The 21,201-nt window shown below is 40.9% G+C and overlaps 1 protein-coding gene across 4 annotated transcripts in view; it reads right to left on the reverse strand.

The window, feature by feature from the left end:
- LOC111220207 (adenosine kinase-like) overlaps positions 1–21,201 on the reverse strand; it is a 108,648-nt gene that overhangs the window by 72,397 nt on the left and 15,050 nt on the right. For all 4 annotated transcript variants that reach the window (XM_022743215.1, XM_022743213.1, XM_022743216.1 and 1 more), the window contains exon 4: positions 19,488–19,566. In XM_022743215.1, the coding sequence (XP_022598936.1) occupies positions 19,488–19,566 (79 nt within the window). The remainder of the gene's footprint in view (positions 1–19,487; positions 19,567–21,201) is intronic.

A 21,201-nucleotide genomic window follows, 5' to 3' on the forward strand; every position in this document is an offset into this window, starting at 1 on the left:
GAGGTGGCACCGCCCCCGCCTGCCCCCCCCCCAATATGGTGACAGCGCGGGTGATCTGTGCTACTGAAGAGATTTTTTTTTTTTTTTGAACATATGCCAAATGACAGCCCCGGTTGCGGGCTTAGCACAGGTCGGCCCCAACTAAATTCAATGTGGCAGTGCGGAAAATTCACTTCAAAACATTAACTGCTGGGAGGAAGTGGCTCTAATGAGTGTCTTGACTGCATTTGGCGACAATGAAATGATGATCAAAATCGTTCAATCAAAACAGTCCACCCCAGACATTATTAACCCTAATCTCCCAGCATACCCAACGTTGGATCACTGACATATTTCTCTATTGTTTAATAGGAATATGGATGTATATAAAGTAGGTCCCTGAACATAAGCAGCTTAAAAGTTAATGGTGGTCATGCTGCATTCTTTCAGCCAAATGCTTATGTTTTCAAAGAAACCAGGCTAGCAGCGGCAGACGCCTCACATTCACACAGAAATAAGCAGACATAACAGCTGTGCTCCCAGCTTGACCTCTGACCCCGTCTGCACGTTCCCTGCAAACTGACTCACATTTAACACACTGGTTTGCTTTGACAGGGACACAATGGGAGGATATGATTCGGCCCTGGGTGCAGATCGAAAAACAACATTCCTAATGTCTTTACGCACTGTAGCAAGATCCCACTTATCATATTACTCATGCCTTTGTGTCCTTTTCTGCAGGCAAAGAGGTTTCTCTTCATGTTACCAGCTGGAAATATCAGTGATGAGCTTCTCCGCTTACTAAGCTCACTGGTGTAAAGGCAGTTTGTGTGCAGATTCTGTGGCCGGCTGGCTGCACAGGTAAGCAGAAAATAGCTCTTAGCTCCGGCCTGACCTTGAGAAGGATGCCATTCAATCAGTGAGCTTGCCGCAGTAAAGGCCCTATCATTGCACTAATAGACTGAATCTTCCTCTCTGCCCGGATCATGGACAATGCATGGATGGCTTCCTCCTGCTTGGCAAGTTAAAGGGGCAATTTATTCAATAAATTAAACAGAGAAAATAAGCCATGATGAAAGAAATACTGCTGCTGCTCTTGGGCGGATATAGATTTAACCTGTGTAACAGTCTGCACACCTAATTTAATTTTCAGTTTATAGACATAACAGAATTGGATGTCGGCAATTGACAAAACAGTTAAAATGCAAGACTGAACAGACTGTGCTTGTGTTCTCATTGCCAAGAACGAACATCAGAGGTGGAGAGAGTGTGCAGCGTGCTCCTTATCTACACCCCATCATCCAGCTGGAAGCAGACAGAGTCAACGTAATAAGGAGAAGATTTAAGAACAGTTGCCCGCTTTGAACTTTGAGGTTGTGCGATCAAATTCCACCTTATCAACTGGCAGCTTAAACAAGTTGTGTTATTTTTCTGACGGCTTACAGAGAGAGGGAGAGGAGGAGAACAAGCTGGAACCATCATAACTGCTGGCTGCCGTAGTGCATCGTGACAAACAACGGCGAAAAAACTTGGGATTTATTGCTCTGATAACCTTCCAGATTTCTTCGGCTGGTGCTGTATGCCAGACAACTCTGACAGAGTTATGCATCATTAATCCCCATGAACACTGCCAGTGATAAATAATGCTCTGCATCCCTATGAAAAATAAGGCAGTTATTACAAAACCATAAAGAATGGTATTCGTATCATCACTTCAAGCAGATAATAATGTGAAGATACGATGTTTCAAGGATTCAAAAGCACACTCGCGGTGACAGTGAGCAGTATATTTCTGCTCGTCAAAGTGCTATTGGAGGAAGAACTCCCAATAAATAACAGCACTTGAGCAGAGCAAATCAAAGATCTTTATATTCCATGCCATACTGCTGCAATACTGAGCGGACACTCAAGCTATCAAATACCATTTAGCACATAATAAAACAAGGTAAATAATGACTTAGCTTCATCTTTGCAATCATGAGTAGCATAGTAGCAAATGGAGGCAATCAGGCAGAGCACAACAAAAATCAAGTGCGTCTCGTAACCTGTTGCTCTGTGGTTCCCACAAAGAGCAGCTTATTTCACTCATCTGATAATTTCTCAAGGCTCAGACTTGAATCCCGTCCAATAAACACAGTAATACTATATCCCCTACAGGTGTAAATTCTTGGTGGTTAAGCAGCGCAAAGAGAAAGTAGAAGGAACTCCTTCTGATACAGAGATGTTTCCAGCACCAGATGCTGTGGGGCCCTCTCCTGCGAGAAGCCGGGCGAAGATCACTTACTTTCCTATTGAGAGTTGGAACATAAATTCAAACCCTGCTATAAATCAAATATAAATTTTCAGCTCCCCTCACTTTCCCGGGAACGGCTGCAATAACAATGTCATTCGACTCTGCCTGGTTACCATTAATGCTCTGGATTCCATCCATGCTAATGATTTGGTCCTGTATCCTGTGCGTTTTTACAAACCCCGCAGAAAAAGAAGGGGAAATATTACTGACCTATTTAACGCTTTGCAGGTTGAGAGAAGAAACTAAGGTCTGTGGCAGATGCTCTTTACATACACAGTATTTCCAAGCTCTTTCAAAATGGATTCTCCTTGCCAGATATAACACCCCGTGTGCCAATAATGTTAATATACCGAAACTCTGCGGCTGCGACTTTCACATTTCTAGACAGTAAAGTTTCTGAGCCAGAAAGGAGGACAATGCACTCCAGTTAAATCTAACTTGAGTGAAAAATCTGATTTCTATTTAGATATTGTTTTGTGTGCCAACAAGCCCTTCCTTCTGCCAAAAAACAGAATTCGATCTCATTCAGTCTATTTTCTCCTTGAAATCACAGTCTCATAATAATCTTTAAAAACTGAGCGTGGGCCAAGACTGATTCACCTAACTCCCAACCCACACTGAATATTTATTGGAAAGGCCACATATCACCGTCTGAGCAGTTTTCATAACCCAAATATATACAGTCTAGTATCAGAATCCAATTCATATATTTATTTCGCACAGTGTAAACAGACTTTTTGATTCCAGTGAAACCATAACCCTCATAGCAGAGCACAGGGAGTTGGTTCTGGTTACAGAGACTGTTTAGAAAGAGCCATTCTGAGTGAAGCACACTTTACTTTTTAAGCAAAAAGCAAACCAATTTCAGCGCAGCACCTGCACCCTTCTACCCTGTTGGCTTTGGCCAAGCAGATTCAGTGAGTTTTCAACACTACAGGGCTGTGTGCCTGTAAGAATCTGCACTGACAGAAGGCTTTTAGAGAAGAACCAAGGTCACCACTACAGTAATACAGCACAGAGGATCTGCTCAGAGCCGAGGGGGGAAAAGCGCTGTGTCTCTCTCACACCCTTGAAATAAAAAACAATGAGTGCAGAAGGATACCAAGTTCAATAAACTTGACTTCACCTTGTAACCTCTACAGAAAGACTAAATAAGCAGGAGGCTAACAAGCTGCGCGTGTTCTTATGGTACTTCAGTATAAACCAGCTGTTTGTATAACAAAACCTCCACCACTGAACCATCAATTATATATAAAAGACTAATGGTTGTGGTTTACAATTTAAGCAGCATTAATGTAGTTTTAGGCCGACATTCGCTCTGCATGAAAAAATGTAGCCCTTCTCATTCAATTGAAGGCGGGAAGTGAGCTGAGGAGCCATCGAGGCGGAGGTCGTCCAAAGTGACGCAGAGCAAAAAAAGTTTAATCTGGTTCAGTTCCTGCTGCAATGTAACGTGACATAATCCAGCGAAGCGGTACTCCGGCCAATCACATACATGCCATTTTCATGCTATTTTGTAACGTGAACATTGTGTTTCTGCTGTTTACCTTCAGATTGTGGTGACAAAAGATAAAGCAGTTGCTGCCATGATAACTTTCCAGACTTGTAAAAACCACTGTGGTGTGTTTTGGCACATAATAAGCTTTTAAACACGTAAATCCATTCCTCCAACTGGACTTCCCGGATTGTATTTCATTGTCTCACTGGTATCTGAAACATCACACCCTCGCAAACGCACCCCCCCTGTGCTGTTTAAAGCCAGGGGTTTTTTTCCGGTATGAACGCCGTCTTAGTGTTGTAATGTCACAGAGTGATGCCAGACATGCTAGCCTCTGTCAGGGGAAATGTATTATAACACAGCTGCCTTCAGAGAGAGAGACAACATATCTGAAGGACAGAAAAGCGAGTTGACGTTAAGTTTTCTGCTTAATAACCAGAAAAATGGAAACTGCTGTACAAGTGTGCTGTGCAAGTCGTAATTCAATCCAATACAACACAAAAATAAAACACAACCTTCAAATGTTGCATAAAAACATGCTATTTTTATTAAACTTGTCATCATCTCTAACAGGGAGGTTCTGCTTTTGGTGCAGTTTGTTTTTCTATCCGTGTGCAAGTTAGCAGCATATCTCAAAATCTTGTTACAGATTTCAATGAAATTTGGTGAAAAGTTGATTGAGCCAATGAACCAGGGAACAAGTAATCAGTGTTTGGTGCATGTCCAGGAACTTATAATGGACTTCTTAAAGGATAAGCCTCAAATCCCAGTCCCAGGCCTGTTGTTTCCAACTGAAGATATTAATTTTTAAAAACAGGTCTAGTATTCAGTTTCATTTCTTCAAAAAGGCACAGTCACGTCCTAAAACAGCTGGGAAGCTGTGGTTTTTAGCAAACATGACTTTAACGGAGGTTAACTGTGCATTTTTTGGGGGACTATTCTCAGCAGCAAATGAACACATATTTGGTGCTGAAGCGAGTATTTACTGCATCAAGGCGGTGTATGTGAGACTCTGCCACATTGGCCGTGTTCATGGTAATGAAGGAACATGTCAGCCAGTGCATCACTGGAGCTCATTAATGTGTTTTAAACAGTGGAGTTCTGTGGCTCAGAGGATACACAGAAAATAACTTTTAGTGTGATCAGTTCATTGTTGGTTTTCAACTTTTCACGGGATAAGAAAAATACAGATTATCATCAGACTTGTCCTTTAATAATTAAAAAAAGAACACTCTCATGATCTGTTCTGATGCAGATCCAGATGCAGATAAAATTTATATTATTAAAATAACACATTTATAAACATCTTTTATTAAAATTGCATTCAATAATTTCAGGGATTAGAGGATTATGCAACCTTGGCAAAGAAAGTGTTTTTTTTTTGTTTTTTTTTATTATTATTATCATTAAAACTATTTCAGAGAGGTGTTATTTCCACTAAATGGTGTGTTTTCAGGCTGAACTTTGCAGTGTGATATTGTACTTCATTTTATTTAGGAGTATTTCTAACATTTAACAGTTCTAACCACAATTAAAAAGAGCTTCACAAAGCACTCTTGTATTAGAATGTATCACAGTGTGCAGGTTTTTTTTTCTTTTTTTTTTCTGGTCTCTCAGTGTATGTATGTGTGCACGCAAGGAGAAGATTTTTTCTTTATAATTGTTAATGATGGGAAAGCCCCAGCAGGCTTCTTTAAAAAGGTTGTCAGGGAAATCGCTACCAGCTGCCAGCCGCTGGAATTCAGAAATGCCAAACCAGCACTTTGTGATTGGCATAAGGAAGTTACACCCACTTGGTAATAATATGTTTGTCTTTGGTGAGGTGCCAAATGGTTGGCTGCCAATGCAGACATGACAGACTGATCAGATCATTCTGTACAAAAACATCAGGCCAAAGAAAACTATAATTATTTGTCAGAGGTCGAGGTCAGGTCGCTGTAAAGCTCATAAATACAAATGAGATGTAACTTATAGAACAAATCTAATAACGGTGACTCTACTCAAAAAGTCATTTTGATGAATAAGGCTTAATTATAGCTTTCTGCCTTCCTGCCATATTTTTACACACTTCCATACCTAGTAGCCCTTTTGACAAGGTAATAATGGCATGCACTCAGTAATGGAACAAATATTTAATGATAATTCTTAATAGGAGTAATTTGGTGTTATTTTAAATGACTAATCACTGATTTCTGTTCAGTTAAGCAGCATGATGCTGCACTGCTGTGGTGATCATAGTGCTTTAAAGATTAAGTCAAGCAAACAAAAGGACCGATAACCTTTCAGAAGAAATTAGCTCAATCGTACATCTTCCTCGACTTAACCACACCTGCTCAGGTCTGCCCGTAATACGCTGCTCTGTCTGCTCTGCAGGTGTACGCTGGGTGTTTACTCCAGACCTGTTTACCACAAATACATGCCACTGTATGTCACATTCCTCCAGCAGCTCTGTGTCTTCATCTATCTCCTCACCTTCTAACACTGTCAATCCACTCCTCGTCCAGTCCCAGTCCTAGCCTTGATGATACATTTACTTTCCATAAATCAATTTTTGAAACTCAGCAATTACCCCACACCACAGGGAGGCAGAGGAAATCTATAAGTCAGAGGTCCTGAAGATGCTCAATAGCCAGTCCTGTCACTACCTGTCTGCCTGCTTCAAAACCCAGTGATGGACCTCAGTGGTTAAGATAACCCGGGTCAATAACAGCCATCTGACAGGACACAAGTGCAAAAGAGGAGCTAGATAGTGAAAATGAAACAAAGAAAAACAAGACAACTGTGCATACGCATACCAGATCCCAACATTTGAGGCTTTCAAAACACACTTTTCAACCTAATTCCTGTTTTAAAAACAAGCTAATTATGATGTTATTGGTTACAGGCTAACATAAGCTGCACCAGACGTTCGGTCCCAATTTCAAATGACATACCAATATGACACAGTATATACAGTGTACTAATTTTCATTGTTATTATACTAGCAGTTAGTATATAAGAAATCAATGCACTCCTCTGTTGTGTTCAAACAGGAAATAATACTTGCATCAACAGACGTCAATCAAACTGTTGATTTGGAATACCACTGCCAATTAAACTCCAAGAAAAGAAAAGAAATTATCTTTCCAAAGATTTACTACTCGGGTTTTGTTTTCCTGTAGCCGTCTCACCACCATCTGCAATTTGATTACATTTTTTCAGCTGTGAAGAGCTCCTTTGTTTCCTTTATGAGTTGCTTCATAGGACAATAGTGTTCAAGAACGATCCTTAAGAAAAAAACAAATCAAACAGACTAGTGGTGGTGGAAGATAGAGTCTCTTCAGTGTTGTTGTAATACCGGTTGGTTGCAGATAGAGGTCAATACAAGTCATAGATTACTTAATGCCCCTTTAATAACTTTTTGATGGAGGAGGTAATGCTTCTAAAGACCAGCAGTATTTCCACTTAGTGACATTTACAGCTGAAGTGCCTGAAAGACCCTTGAGACAAAAACTGTGAAACTGTGATATTCCACTGATCATCCACACAGCTACTTTAAGAGCGGCTTTCAAGAACAGAGATTTAATTTCTTCACATGTTTACCTTTGCATCATCCCTGCCTACCCCTCCCCTGTAACATTTCCCTCCTCTCTTCCTTCCCAGGAGACAAAGCAGGCAGACAGCTCTAATAAACAGTGGCGTGAAGCCTTACAGTGACGGCGTATGCCGAGGCAACCGATGTGATCAATTATCGAGTGGCCGATTCTCTTTAATTAGAGGGTTTAAGTATTGAGTTAGCCTGGGTGGGAAGCTGAGAAGCAGCATGTAAACCAACCTCATTACACTGCAGTGATTCACCTCCAAGGAGCTGTGATCCACGCAGTGTTTACACCATACATTTGTTTCTGTGGTAACATATCGAGTGGAGGAATGGCTCGGTGACAGACCCAGTTTTTTTTCCCCTCCTCTCCTCTACTCTCTCTCTCTCTCTCTCCATTTTCTTTCTTTCACTCTCCCTCCCACTCGCTGCTGAAGAGGCTGTCACACTGGTTTGCCTTTTGTTGTGGAGAGTCTAGAGAGGTAGCACAATGTGTCCTAGTTAAAGCAGTGCCCCATCTGCCCGGCATAATTAGACAATTATGCTGGAAGGATCCGTCATTAATTCCTTTGTGGTGGCCAATTTCGCACCACAAAGAGATCTCAGGTTTAGTTTTTCTTTGCACATCTCTGTTCATTTACCCTGGCCCCTGTTATCGTCCTCAAGTATCGATACTATGGCAACTTGGGGCAGGAAAATATTCTCCTGCCAATATTGACTGGTTTGTACTATTGTAGTGAAAAGGCCAAGGGGAATATTAACTGCTGTCTTGCACTGAATAAAAACAAGCAGCTAGAAAACAGTACAACACAGGCAGACACACAACGATAGTTAATGTATTGAGGTTAGGTATGCTTATGAAATATGCATTATGTGGAATGATCGTTGTGGGGTGTCTAGACCAGAGCAGTGAAACCTTTATATCAATTTTCAAAAGCAAGTCTGACCTACTAAAACACCACCAATTAAATTTGAAATCTACATTTTTCTAATTAATATAGTACCTTCGTTATACCCATGTCGAGTAATGAAATACAAAATAAACAGATTCAAAGAAATGTTGATCTGTTTTGTGGGCTCACATCTGTCCTACTGACAGTGTCAGTGCCATCCAACCCAGTCACTCCAGTAAACAAGCTAATGTTTCTATTATGTCATGGCCACAAAAAAATGTGTGTATAATTGTTTGGCAGGTGCCTGCGCAAACTGTATCTGGGTAACAGCTGGAAACGTGCAAGTTCATTATGATATGAATCATAAATAACTCGTCTCTGGTTTTGTCACACTGCTACTTGATAAACTAAAGACTAGCATGTATAGCATTAGTGCTGCACACGCTTAGCACTTTAACAATTGCTCATTTTTAGCACATTGGCATGCTATGTTGTATGCTACTGTTAGCATTGGTACATCATATGCTTACATCAATGCTAGCTAAGATTGTTATTAGTATTTTAAAATGCATACAGTTAGCTGACATTAATGGTGGTTACAATGAACTCAAGTAAAGGCAAGTAGGAATTAGACCTGCTCATGAAGCTAGGTGAAAACAAGATCGCTATACTTTATAATCATTTATAAATCCATTTAATACTTGTCAAAATATTTCAGACCGGCCTGTAGTTTAACTGACTGACTGCCATTACTACTCCTAACTCTGCACCAGAGATTCTCTTTTGACTGTAAAACGTATGCAATATAGTGCACTCAAATGGAATACAAACAAAGCATTCACACACACTTTCAGCAAAAAATCCCATTATGCAGCAGAGAGCTATTGCTGGATGTGATGTGATACTACATCTGCCAGTGATGTTCAAATTCTCAAAGTGTGTGAGTGAAGGAGGGAGTGATTTCAGACACAACACAAGACACAACTTCAACCCTGTATTCAGCTAACTAGCCATTATACTTAATCATATGAGACTGACTGACTGAAGTTCCACCTCAGCTTTTTTGTCTGCTGTTGTGGAGGAACCTGCTGCTTGTAAAAGGACAATTTGTAAAACTCCTTATCGAACATATGTGTAGTCACATTAACTGTTTCACGGTTCCACTGAGTAACTCTGCTTGACAGAGACATGTGGGAAGATGTCTTACAATGTAACTCAAATCTGATTAGAGCAGTGATCTAATCAGCCATGAATTCATCTGTGAAGACAAGCAGGCAAAGAGAAAATCACCGCAGAGAATTCTGTATAATTATCAAAAATCTCACAGCGGTACATTAAAATTCTAATTACGACATATTATCTTAATTGCTAAGGAGATGCAAATCAAAACAAGGTTAACGCTGCTCCCTTAACATGCAGGAGAACATGTGGTGGGAACCTCTTCAATATTCACTGAATCAGCTTGACTTGTTCGACATGAGAGGCTGTCATTTTGTAATGCTTCCCCCTCTTAGGGGCGATAATCCTAGCTGAGAGCACAAGCAGCAGTGGCGCAGTCGTGCAACAATAACACAGAACAAACATCTAATTGCTGTGCATTCATTTCCTTTTATTGTATCAAACAAAGCTGGTGACAGCTCATCACAAGCCCATTAACAACGACTAACTTGCCAACTAACAGCTAACTTGCTGTCCGGTGAAAACCATGTACCTCCACAATGTCAACACTTCAGGAACTAAGAAAAACAGCCTTGCCTGCAGCTTAGTGACAATGCACTTTTTAGATAATCTAAAACCCCAAAAGGGGGGCTTGTAATCCTTCAACTTATCTGGGCACAAAACAAATCACAAAACCCTGGAGATAGTCAATTCTCACACTCGGTCAGAAATGGTGCAAGAGAAACAACCATGTATAATGTGCAACAAATACAGAAAAAAAGAGAGAAAAAAGTTCTCAAGGAACTGCAAGTCCCATGGTACACAACAAATTGCTTGCCATAAATTGTACCTGACAGGTGCACACTGTAACTCTGCAGACATAAGACAGCCGGATGACAGCAGGCACAAGGGGTAATGGTGACAGGAGAAGAACATGCCATTGAACATGGATTTATGAGCGGGTCCAGGCTGAGGCGATCCATCAATGGAGTCACATAGCATCAAACATGGTCGCATTTAGGTGTTTTTCAAAAGGTGTCAACACTCAAAAATGTGTGCAGAAATGAGCAATATGCTGCTTTTTTAGCAGAGGAGAAATCCACTGCCACCCACAAAGGCGATTTCCAGTCTCTTAATTGGAGTAGTTATGCTTTGATAGAGAGCTCCCATTTCTCCGGAGGTTCTCGCAGTAGGCTAATTACAGTATGTGGCAGCTTTAAACTAACTACAGCCATTTTCGAAACATCAGATTCCTGACAGAAAATAATAAACTAGAGGTACACCATGTTTTCACTAAAAGATATTGGAGTTTCTCTACCAATTGGCTTTGGGGACGGTGGTTACCCACATACTGTAAATTGAGTTTCTCTTTCTCACTTTCTCCCACAAACACACACATACTGTGCAAACACTTTCACAGACACACAGTCCTTCCCGTTCTGGACAGAAATAAATGGAGACCCCAGGAGTTCCCTTTGGCCCTGGCCCTAGCAGTCTATAACAGAGCCGACAGCTCCGATCACTCCTGAGAAAGCAAAAGCTGCTCAGGGATCGCTTTACAATTCTCAGGGGCTCGAATAACCTGATCTTGAACTGATCCCGTGCACTGATCCTTTGGTATTGGGTTAGGAACGTGTGAAGGGGCCTGTTGAATGAGCTCGCTGGATATCAACATCCTCACTCCGTGTTGCTCCAGCCCGGCAGATTGTTTGACTTGATTAGTCTCTGCCCGAGTGTTAGACTACCCTACGCCAAGCCCTCCAGACACCGGTATCAATGTGTCAGAGGGAAAAGTGCTCTCCCAAGTCTCAAGGTGGAGCCCATTACCCTGAGTGAGAGCACTGTAAGTTAATAGGATTTGCTCCCGATCAAGAGACTGAGCTATTTCCTGAGGCTGTTACAGGCCGAAGCACAAAAATAAATGTTCTTTTATTCAACACTATTAAGCGTCCACCCTGCAAAAAACTCCCTCCCCACCACCACCAGCACCACCAACTACTCTGACCCCACCCCTCTTTTTTCTCCTTGTTGGGATATCTGTTATTACTGCAAGGGGTGGTGCTCTTCGTCTCTTTTTCTCTTGTTTTTTTGTTTTTTTTTTCTCTTATCCCAAGCAGCCAGTAAAAGTAAAAGGTTGGCACTTTTTGTCTAAAGGAGCCATTTGTTCAGGTGAAAATGAAACTTGCATGGTAAGCAGAGCCAAGCCTGCGGTTGGACAGGGGCATAAGGGGATTCCAGATTAATCATATGGACTATACACCATGAGGATATTCATTGAGGAGTAATTGCCAAGGGGCTTTATGTAATGTATTCTCCCCATGAGGTAAAACCTTGTAGCAGTGAGAAAGGATAACAGAGTAAGAGGATCATATAAAAATGTTTGCTGCTCCAACCTTTAACTCAGAGCTTAACCCTGACCTCGGATAGTAATTACAGAGTTAATTGCCAACTGATCTGAGGAGGAAGCTCCATCCAGCTCTACTGCAGATGTCAAACGGGCTTAAGAGCCTCCATCTGAGGTGCAACGGCTCACGGATTGTTTTAAATAATCTAAAAGAACAACTAGCAGCGTAGAGTCAAGAGATGATTGGTGATTACGTTTATAGCAACTAGAGCTTTGTGTACAATAAAATACTATCTTTCTGGAATCATATTAGGACTGAAAGTAACAGCTATATCTATTATCAATTAATCTATTGATTTTGTTTTCTTTTGGGTTGATAAATGAGTTATTTTAGTCTACACAATGTAAGAAAATAATGTTAAGTACCCATCACATTTTCCCAAAGCCCAAGATAATGTCTTCAAATTGCATCTTTTGTCCAACCAACAGTCCAAACTACACAGATATTCAATTTACAAAGCTTGGAAATCACACACATCTCACATTTGAGAGTCTGGAACCAGAGACTGTTTGACATTTTTTGCTTGATACATTACTTTAATTTTCTTTTCACTGACTAATCAGTTACTCGGAATCTAATCGTTTCAATGCTAAATCATATCATAATGGAATCATATCTTCTTATTGTTCTACAGAATACAGTTATCCAAATGATCGATTCACAGGAAAATGTAATTAAAAGCTAACGAAATTAGTTATTGAAGTTTTAGTTTTACACAATGAGCATTCATTCGGTTATGTTATGTGTGATTTTGCATAAAGTTTCTATATTGTGGTATACATCAATGTCATCAAAGTCGGAAAAAATACCATCATTTATATTATGGAATGGATGTCCACCAGAGAAGGGCGATAATTAAATGTTAATGTTTATCAACTTTCAGGAAACAAATCAAGATTAACTGAGTATATTGTGCTATCGTTGTATTTTACACAGTGCTGTAGTAACGTTGGTATCAAAGTTTCTGTATTATACTGTATTATACAAAAAAGTCTGACTGAGAGTTAATTTGATCATTTCAAAGGTGAAACATTTATGATATGTATTTAGCAAGTACAAAAATATTGTGATTATTATATTGAAATTGATTTCAGCCCTGTCCCTCAGCGCCAATTTTTCACCACATTATCTTCCTTTGGTGGGCATGACAACACACAACTTAAGTTTTGACAAGTCAAGATGGGAAATAAAGCACATTAGACTATATAATAAGGCTGTCAGTGTGAAAAAAAACAGACAGATTTCCTCTGGATTTGTTTAAAACCTTAAGAGAGAATAGAACTGGTGCATTTCACCACAGATCTGAGCACAGCTCACTCAGGAAACCTGAATGTCTTCAGTGAGTCAAATAGTTAAGTTGAGCCGGTGCTGCCATAAACCCGGTGGGAGAGCTTGGAATAATCTAGGCGATGTTAATGATGCAATTTATATGTGAGGGGACCGGTGTTTGGCAGGCTCTTTCCGTCTGAGCGGGCTGCACAACCCAGCGAGCTCCCAGCACCCCCTGCTAGATGGAGGGGGTGGAGTAGGAGGAGGATGTCAGAGCCCATGTGAAAAGAGGGAGCGAGCGAAGCACTGATAAGAGCCATTACTATTAGTGTCTGTCTGTCACCTGCTGTGCGTCATCCAGCCTTCTCTCTCTCTCCACATGCGCCCCCATCCCCGTCGCTCCATCCCTATCCGTTTTCCTGCGGCACATCACTTCAAATTTGCACTCACCTACACATTTTCCATCCTGTCACAGATATACTCAGATGGCTTTAAAACGGAGCCAAGCTGCACTCTGAAAACTACTGTGAGCTTTGTTTCAAAACAGTTGTGAATTAGTGGAGGTGCAGACAGCTGCCAGCATTTATTCGATAAACAAAATCGCTATAGATGAATAACTGAATTGGCACAAGGGGACGCAATATTCTAGACATACCGTTTCTCAGTTTTTCCAAGCAAACACAAAGCCTAATTTGGTATTTCATTTATTACTTGGCACAATACTACAGCTCCTTAAACTTATGAACTCAGGAGAAATGAACAGTAATTGCAGGCTGTTCTTTATTTTCTTAAAACCATTTTAACCAAAATATTTAAAGCTGTTTTTCTCAGTTGCTATGCAACACTTCAACCACAAGAGTGGGAGCATGCTGAGAATGTGCCAAATAAATACTACTGCCACAGACATTCTGCTGGGAAATATGAGAGAGGGGCATCGTTCAATAATCATATGAAAATGTAGAACAGTTGTGTAAAATGCACAATCATCCTTTCATTCATCAGTTACTTGACCTGTGTCAGCGGATGATTCCAACCAACAGTTCGTTTAATGAACCATTGTTTACAGTCTGAAAGGCTCTCAGACCATTACACAGCCATGTGAGCACATTTTTTTTCATTGCCTGTGAACCAAATATCCTAAGTGCTTGCTTTTAACTGCAGAATACAGCGACGTGGCAGGCGTACCAAGTGTCCTGTGCAAAATATCATTCTGTAATTTGACATGAGAATGCTGCCAGATATGTAGACTACTGTCTGTTTCACAAGTCCTTTCAGATTTCACTCAGAGCTCGCCTGGAGCCCGGGTAACTGTACAACAGCCAAGCAAAAAGCAAGCAAGCCAATGGTGCAGCCTTTCTTCCTGAGCCTGGAACCAAGGACTTAAAGCAAGGACACGTTATGCAAGATATCACATTCAATTCCACTGCCAGCCTCTGAGGCCAGATGATACACATTGAGTGAGTCTGTCTCTCGAGCCCTCAATGTTAATCAACACTCTTTCCAATGCATACTTATGAGTTACAATCTACTCCCCATGTCTTCCCTTTGGCAGCTTAAATTAAGTCGCAAATTTGACGGCAAATTAACTTCAACAGGGACAGTAATATGTCACCTATACAGCAATCTGTGCCATTTCTCACCAGGGCAACACAAGCCTTGTGTATCTGAGGGGAAAATTAAATCAAACAAATTATTTTCGAGTGAAAGTCAAATTCGAGGAAACACAAGAAAGAAGGCGTCACACGGCGGGGGCTATCAGCTGTTAACAAATCCCTGTGATGAGAAAACCTTGCATAATCGCCCAGTCAACCTTTATCACTGTGATCACAGAGCTTTAGATTTAGTGCATGCTGGTATTAGCTGTGACGTACAGTCATAATACAGTTGAGGTGGGCGGGGGGCGGGGGGTGGGGGGGTGGTGGGGGTCACATGCTCAGACAGTGTGTGTATACGTACGTGTGTGTGTAAAGGGGAGGTGGATGTGGAACCAACAGAGATCTCCCCACTTCATCATTGAGTAAATGGCACCACAGACGTGAGCTGCGACTTCACAGCTGCCTCATGGCGGGTGACATTGAAGCCCACGCATGAACACATCACTCATCAAAGCGAATGAGGCGTTCTTTTGCTTCCGCTGCTTGTGCCGAGGAAAACAATGGCAGCCCCCCCCCCACCACAACGCACGCCCCACCACCACCCACCCCACCCCACCCCCCTCCAGTGCACACTTGCACACCTGGAATGTCTAGAATGAGTGGAAATGGGAACGAAAAAGAAAGAGAAAAAAATCCATTTGGTTTCATGCATCTCTCGCAAGAAGCTTAACAGACTGTGACCTTCCACTGCTTCGTAATGGGGAGGAAACGGCAAGACCCTGGTGCCATAAAAACGGCTCAGAGTGGGTGCCAACAGTGGTTCTGCAATTAACCTGTCTTAAAACAAACAAGAGGCTTTTGCTTTAACAACAGGCGCATACTTGAGAGGGTTGATTTCTGCAGCGTGCAACTCAAAGGCCCACCAGGGTTCAGGTTTTAATCGGTCATTAGCATGCTCATTTCGGCACAGCTGCGCCAAGATCTATGCAACTACAAGCTCACTCAATGTGATCAAAAAAACCAAACCAGAAAAGTCAAAGCTCTCATGTAGATCCCAGGCGCTATGGAGTGATCCGCCATCAAAATGTGTCAAAAGCCCTCCAGGTCTCTTCACAGACAAAAGAATATTTGTCTTAACACTAAATCATAAAGTGTGACAAGAATGTAAGCGAAAACAGAAAGCAACAGTAAAATTGTGAATGCCCTCTTTTAGCGTCTAAGCACATCCTCCTGAAAGTTCAGTCACATAGTTTGAACACAAAAGCTCCACTCTTTCTCCTTAACTGTCCTCTTTGCTCTAAGTGGTACCAGACGTAGGCATTTCTTCATTTAGCCCATTCAAATGGAGGCAAGCTGCTGTTCTTTATTTATTTAACAAAACGAGCTGTAAAAGCCAAACATTAGGTCATGGAATATTTTCACCCCAAGAAATAAGTCAATGCCTTCAATGAGACATCAAACCCAGTTTAAGTATTCCCCTACAAAATATGAGCTGGTGAGGACCTTTTTCGAAGTCAAGTAGTGCTGTGGGATTTTTCTGTTTTTTAAATACAACTTTCAACAGTGTGGTGCACATGCGTTTCCAATTAAGAGTTCAGAGCCAACATCCAAGTCTGGGCCCCATTCACCCCTTCCACGACTGACCAAGTCTGAGGAAATGTTAAACAGGCATCATAACCATAACAGAGACGGCAGATTTTTCAAAAGCCTTTACTTTCTAAACAATAATTAAGACATCACAGTGAATTGATGATGTAGACGGCAAACATCACACAAAATCTAAATACTGAAAAAGGAACATACTCAATCATAACTTTTTGTGACACATTCACAGCTAGGGCACTTACACAAAGCAATTTTTCCCTTTGGTGAATGGGTACAAAGCCTGCTTACAGTGCAAAGAAATAAAATATGTCAATGGTGTTGATTTGTGAGGATCATAATGAGAATGCACGGTTTACACGAGGCACTCAGAGTAGGATCTACTTCCTTGGCAGCAGCAATAACTCCCTATGAACCTGTCTCTGCTCAGACTTCAATCTCAGGGCCCCAAGGAGCTGTTGGAGGACTTTGATGTTCTGTCTAAATGAATTGACTGTGCTTCTTGATACAGCCCTCCAGTCAACTGACTCCCCCCACCAACTCTGTCACCTGTGATAAACACCATGCGTGCTCAGTGGTACCAAATACCGGATCACATGCTCAGAGAGGCCACAGTTTTTTTTTGTTTTTTTTTCCCCCTTCAACTTTGTAAATGACTGAAAAAAATATGATTGTGGTTTCCCGCCGCACCCTATCTGAGCAGAAACCCTTTGATGTGTGAGGCTGTATGTGAGCAAGCAACGCTGGGCTGGTTTTTGTTACCTTACAGCCCCGCAACATCCACTAGGTGAGCCTTTATGTCGGATGCCCCTTCAGGGCATGGTGTTTGTTAGAGCCTGGGCAAAGACAACAACCTCTAACCTACTTCTATCATTGCATTTTTTTTTTCCTTTAGAATCAGAGCCAGAGAGCTCTGCATACAAGCTTGCAACTTCACTGACTTGATCCAAACAAGATCTAAAGCTTATAGAGGAGTAGTGGTGCACAGCTAAGGAAGTACAAATGTGTTGATACATCTACCTTGGGACTTCTAGTTTGTCATGATGTGTGCTTTGAATATGTATAAGTAGTGACAGGAGCCATAACACATGGAAAATGAAAAAGAAAGAAGAAAAAAGTAATGTCCCAGTGCTAAAGATAGCACTGAGTGCAACCAATGAACGGCTAGCAAACACTGCTACGGATGATTTCGATCAAAGAGCAGGGCAGAGACAGCGGTTAGAGGAAAACAATACTTATCCATCTAAGCTTCAGCTTGGTCAATTCTCATTTGACTAAATCCAATTACCATCGATTCTGTATCTTCTTAAAGCCAAGGTTTAGGTTTTCCTTGATAGTGCAGAAATCTTAACTGGGATGAAGCGGCAGTATTTAACCTATTACAGCCTCCGATGAAGCGGCTGGGTTTTGGAGGAAAGTACGAGTTCTACTGGCAAAGGCATTGATCCTCCCACACCCTGGGTTTTCCCAGCGTGTGCAGCGATTCCTGTGCAAAGCCTCTGAACACTTCTCTCTCCTCCAGCGGCGATGGTGCTCCTGAGCAAACCTGCCCTGGATCGAGCATCTCATTTAGTCACTGGGCCCTTTGATGTGGATTCAGTGCTGCAGTGCATATCATTCGTGTTTGAAGGTTCAGCTTCCACAATACAGCAGGGTTTGAAGTTTCACATATTGCAGGTGCTACAATGTGATAATCTGGGAGCCGGTTATGCATTATACATTTTTCATAAAAGAACACCATCACCTGAAAGTGAAATGTGGAAAAGTCAGCGCTTCAAGGTATATATTGACAGAAACTGTTTCTGAGACTTCTGGGTGTGGGACGAAAACACTCTTGTTATCTTGAGCATTTCAGAATCAGCTCGACATCTCCCCTCTGAAGGGGGTAAATACCCAAATAAACAGAGTAGAATAACATTTGACTGGGGTCTGCCATGCCATTATAAGACCAATTTAGTTGACTGAATGCTTCTCACGGGGCACAGAGGCCATGACGGCTCTTTTTCCAGGAAGGGCCAGCAATAAAAATCTCCTTCTCCATCTGATTTCACAAGGGAGTTGATACGCACCTTGGGGCAGTTCCTTCAATGTCTTCTTAAATAAAACATGAAATATCCTTGTCAAGGTCTATGTCTTAACTGAGGCAGACAAAGCTAAACCCATGGCGTTAGCTTGCATAATGACAAGACAGGGGGAAATAATCTGTTGAAAATTTTAAAATGTAATGACCAAACTTGAAAAGTGAGGCCGCTGGTTTTTTAAAAATCTGAGTGTAACAAGCACAGAAGATTTAAAAAGAAGAAAAAAATCCAGTTGGCAGTTAATGTCTGTGAGTGACTGAAGTTTATGCAAACGCCTCTGATCTTGATAATTAAAGAGTGTTTGTATGGAGGTGCACAGCTCCGCGTCTCTTTTTAAAGGATGTTTACTGTCTCCAAAGCATGGAGATGGTGGCAGCCTGAGGGCCTGCCTGCTTTCTTTTTCCTCTCTCTCTGTATCAATCTTGTGCTAAATACACACACGCATACACGCACAAACACAAGCACATGTGTACAAATACGAACTCTACACACTCCACTGACATGTACAAACAAAAACCCACACACAAGAAGGAGTCGGCGCTTTCACAAACATCAGCCTCTCAATTAGCTTCTGCACTCATTTCTCCTTGGAAGAGAATTATTTTTCAGCTGGATGCCTTTTCTTTGTTTATTGTGAGCAGACCAAAGCCTTATCAGCAGCTAATCACTGCATGTCAAATTCACAGACTTACTGCAGTCACTTAAAAAAAAAAAAAACAGATCTAGTGAATAATCTTCTCAAATTCAGATTGCCATTTTAGATTTGGACAATCACCAATTTCTTTTGGATGCTCAAATCTGTCTAATAGCGAGGGAGAAGATCAGCATTTGTTTGATATAATTTGTTGTGACATGTTAATTGCATCTACTTGTAATTCTCTCTAATTGATGTTTGATATGTCTCAGGAAATTAGGCCAACTAGATAACACTGCAAATATTATGAATCCTTCCCGCCTTTCTCTCTCCGTGGCAGGTCTGATGAATTCACAACACCTAAAACTGTAATGTGTCAACTTGCTGTGCAGCTATGCTCTGTATTCCCAGGGCTGCCAGGCTGACAAATCTAAGGTTACAAGCATACCACTGTATATTCAAAACACATTCAGGCACACTGCAGAGGGCCAGAGAAGACTAACCTGAGCAATTTTCACTGAGTTCTGGGTTGAGCCACCTGCATGGTATTCAACTTTGTTCCTCTTGACAATTTCTTCAAACCTGAAATAAAGACAAGGGCAAGAGTTGTAACAAAAGATAATGTTCCAGATAAACCAAAGAGAGAATCTGACCAGACTGATAAAGGCTTTGTGTAAACACCAAATACAACCAGCTGTAACATGGGCAAACAACAGGTTTCTTAACACCGGTCACAATACAACATGTGTAGGAGGAATTGTATTTCATAAGCACCTCAAACAATCGAATTATCCATATTATAGACTATATATATATATATATAACTATATATATATATTACAAGAGGTTGCACAGGTATAGATGTAGAGCAGACAATAGAGGGTGCGATAGACCTCAACAATAAGTGGATGGATCGAAATTTGGTACAGACATTTATGGTCTACATAGAATGGATCCTATAGTGACTTTGGTGATTCATTGACCTTTTTATCACTGTTGACATGTCATAATTTCCTCTAAACACAACATACAGTACAATAACTAGCTAACACAGCATGCTAAAATACTAATGTTAGAATCACAACCTGCTGAGAGGCAAAACACACATTTTAGTATGCCAACATAGCATCTTATGTTATGTAGTTAGCATGCCAGTCTAGCATGCTAGCATGCCAAACTTAAATAATAAACTTTCGCATCCCAACATGCTAATATTATGTTAGTATAACAACAGAATCTTTGCATGTTAACATATTTTCAGTGGTTCAAGTGCTGTTTGAAAGAGGTTGCCCACAGCTATCACCAGACTCTGCAGTTCTTAGCTCTGCAGAGCTAATTAGTCCCTTTTAGCTTGTAGTTTGGTTTTAAGGTCCATAATCTACTGTTTTAAGTTCAGTCTTGCTGCTCTCATCAACCTCGGACAACTATTTTCATAGCACAGAACAGCTAGCAACCTGTTAGCTTAGTGAACGTAGTGGAGCATGCTAAACACCAGCTTAAGAGGCAGATATTTCTCTCAGGAGTTGGTGAAGACCAAAATAGAGCAAAAAACAGAGTCAGTAATGGACTTACATTACAATTACAAACATGTTTTGTTTTTTAGTTTAGTTTATCCCCACAGCTCAGCTACATAATAATTCATTAGCCTATAAAAAACAACAACAATGCTTTCATACAATTTAACTATTTCAACCATTTATGCACTAGTTTTAATTAACTGTTTAGACTTCTCTGCTCACTTGCTATGTAATTTCCTGTACTCCCAATCACAAGATACAATGTTGAGGTACAGCTTACTCTATGTGGATGTATTTTTTCTAATCAAAATGTTATTTCTACCTTCTCAAATTAGTCAAACTACTAAGAATATTTTTATTTAACCTGGAGACTCCCTGGTTGTCCTGTAAAGAAGACAGCAGTATGCCAACTCTGCAATATAATAAACTTGAAAGCAACATACTTCTTTTTTTTTTTCTTTTTCTTTTTTACTATCCTTCAAGTGTGACATTCCAGGCAAAAGTTGTTTATATAAACTGCTTGAGAAGGAAAACAGGCAGCAATAAAAGCAGCAAGCAAATGCTGGATTTTGTTAAATAGGATACTTGACCACAAATGTTGCAGGAGTTGAAAAGAGGCAGTTAGGGTCTAAATGTCAGCTTGATAAAAGCAAAAGAGTAACATTGTCCACACATGGTTGTAGTTAGCCATCCAATATTA

Source organism: Seriola dumerili, unplaced genomic scaffold, assembly GCF_002260705.1.
Source record: "Seriola dumerili isolate Sdu_G_001 unplaced genomic scaffold, Sdu_1.0 BDQW01000068.1, whole genome shotgun sequence".
Lineage (NCBI taxonomy): Eukaryota > Metazoa > Chordata > Actinopteri > Carangiformes > Carangidae > Seriola > Seriola dumerili.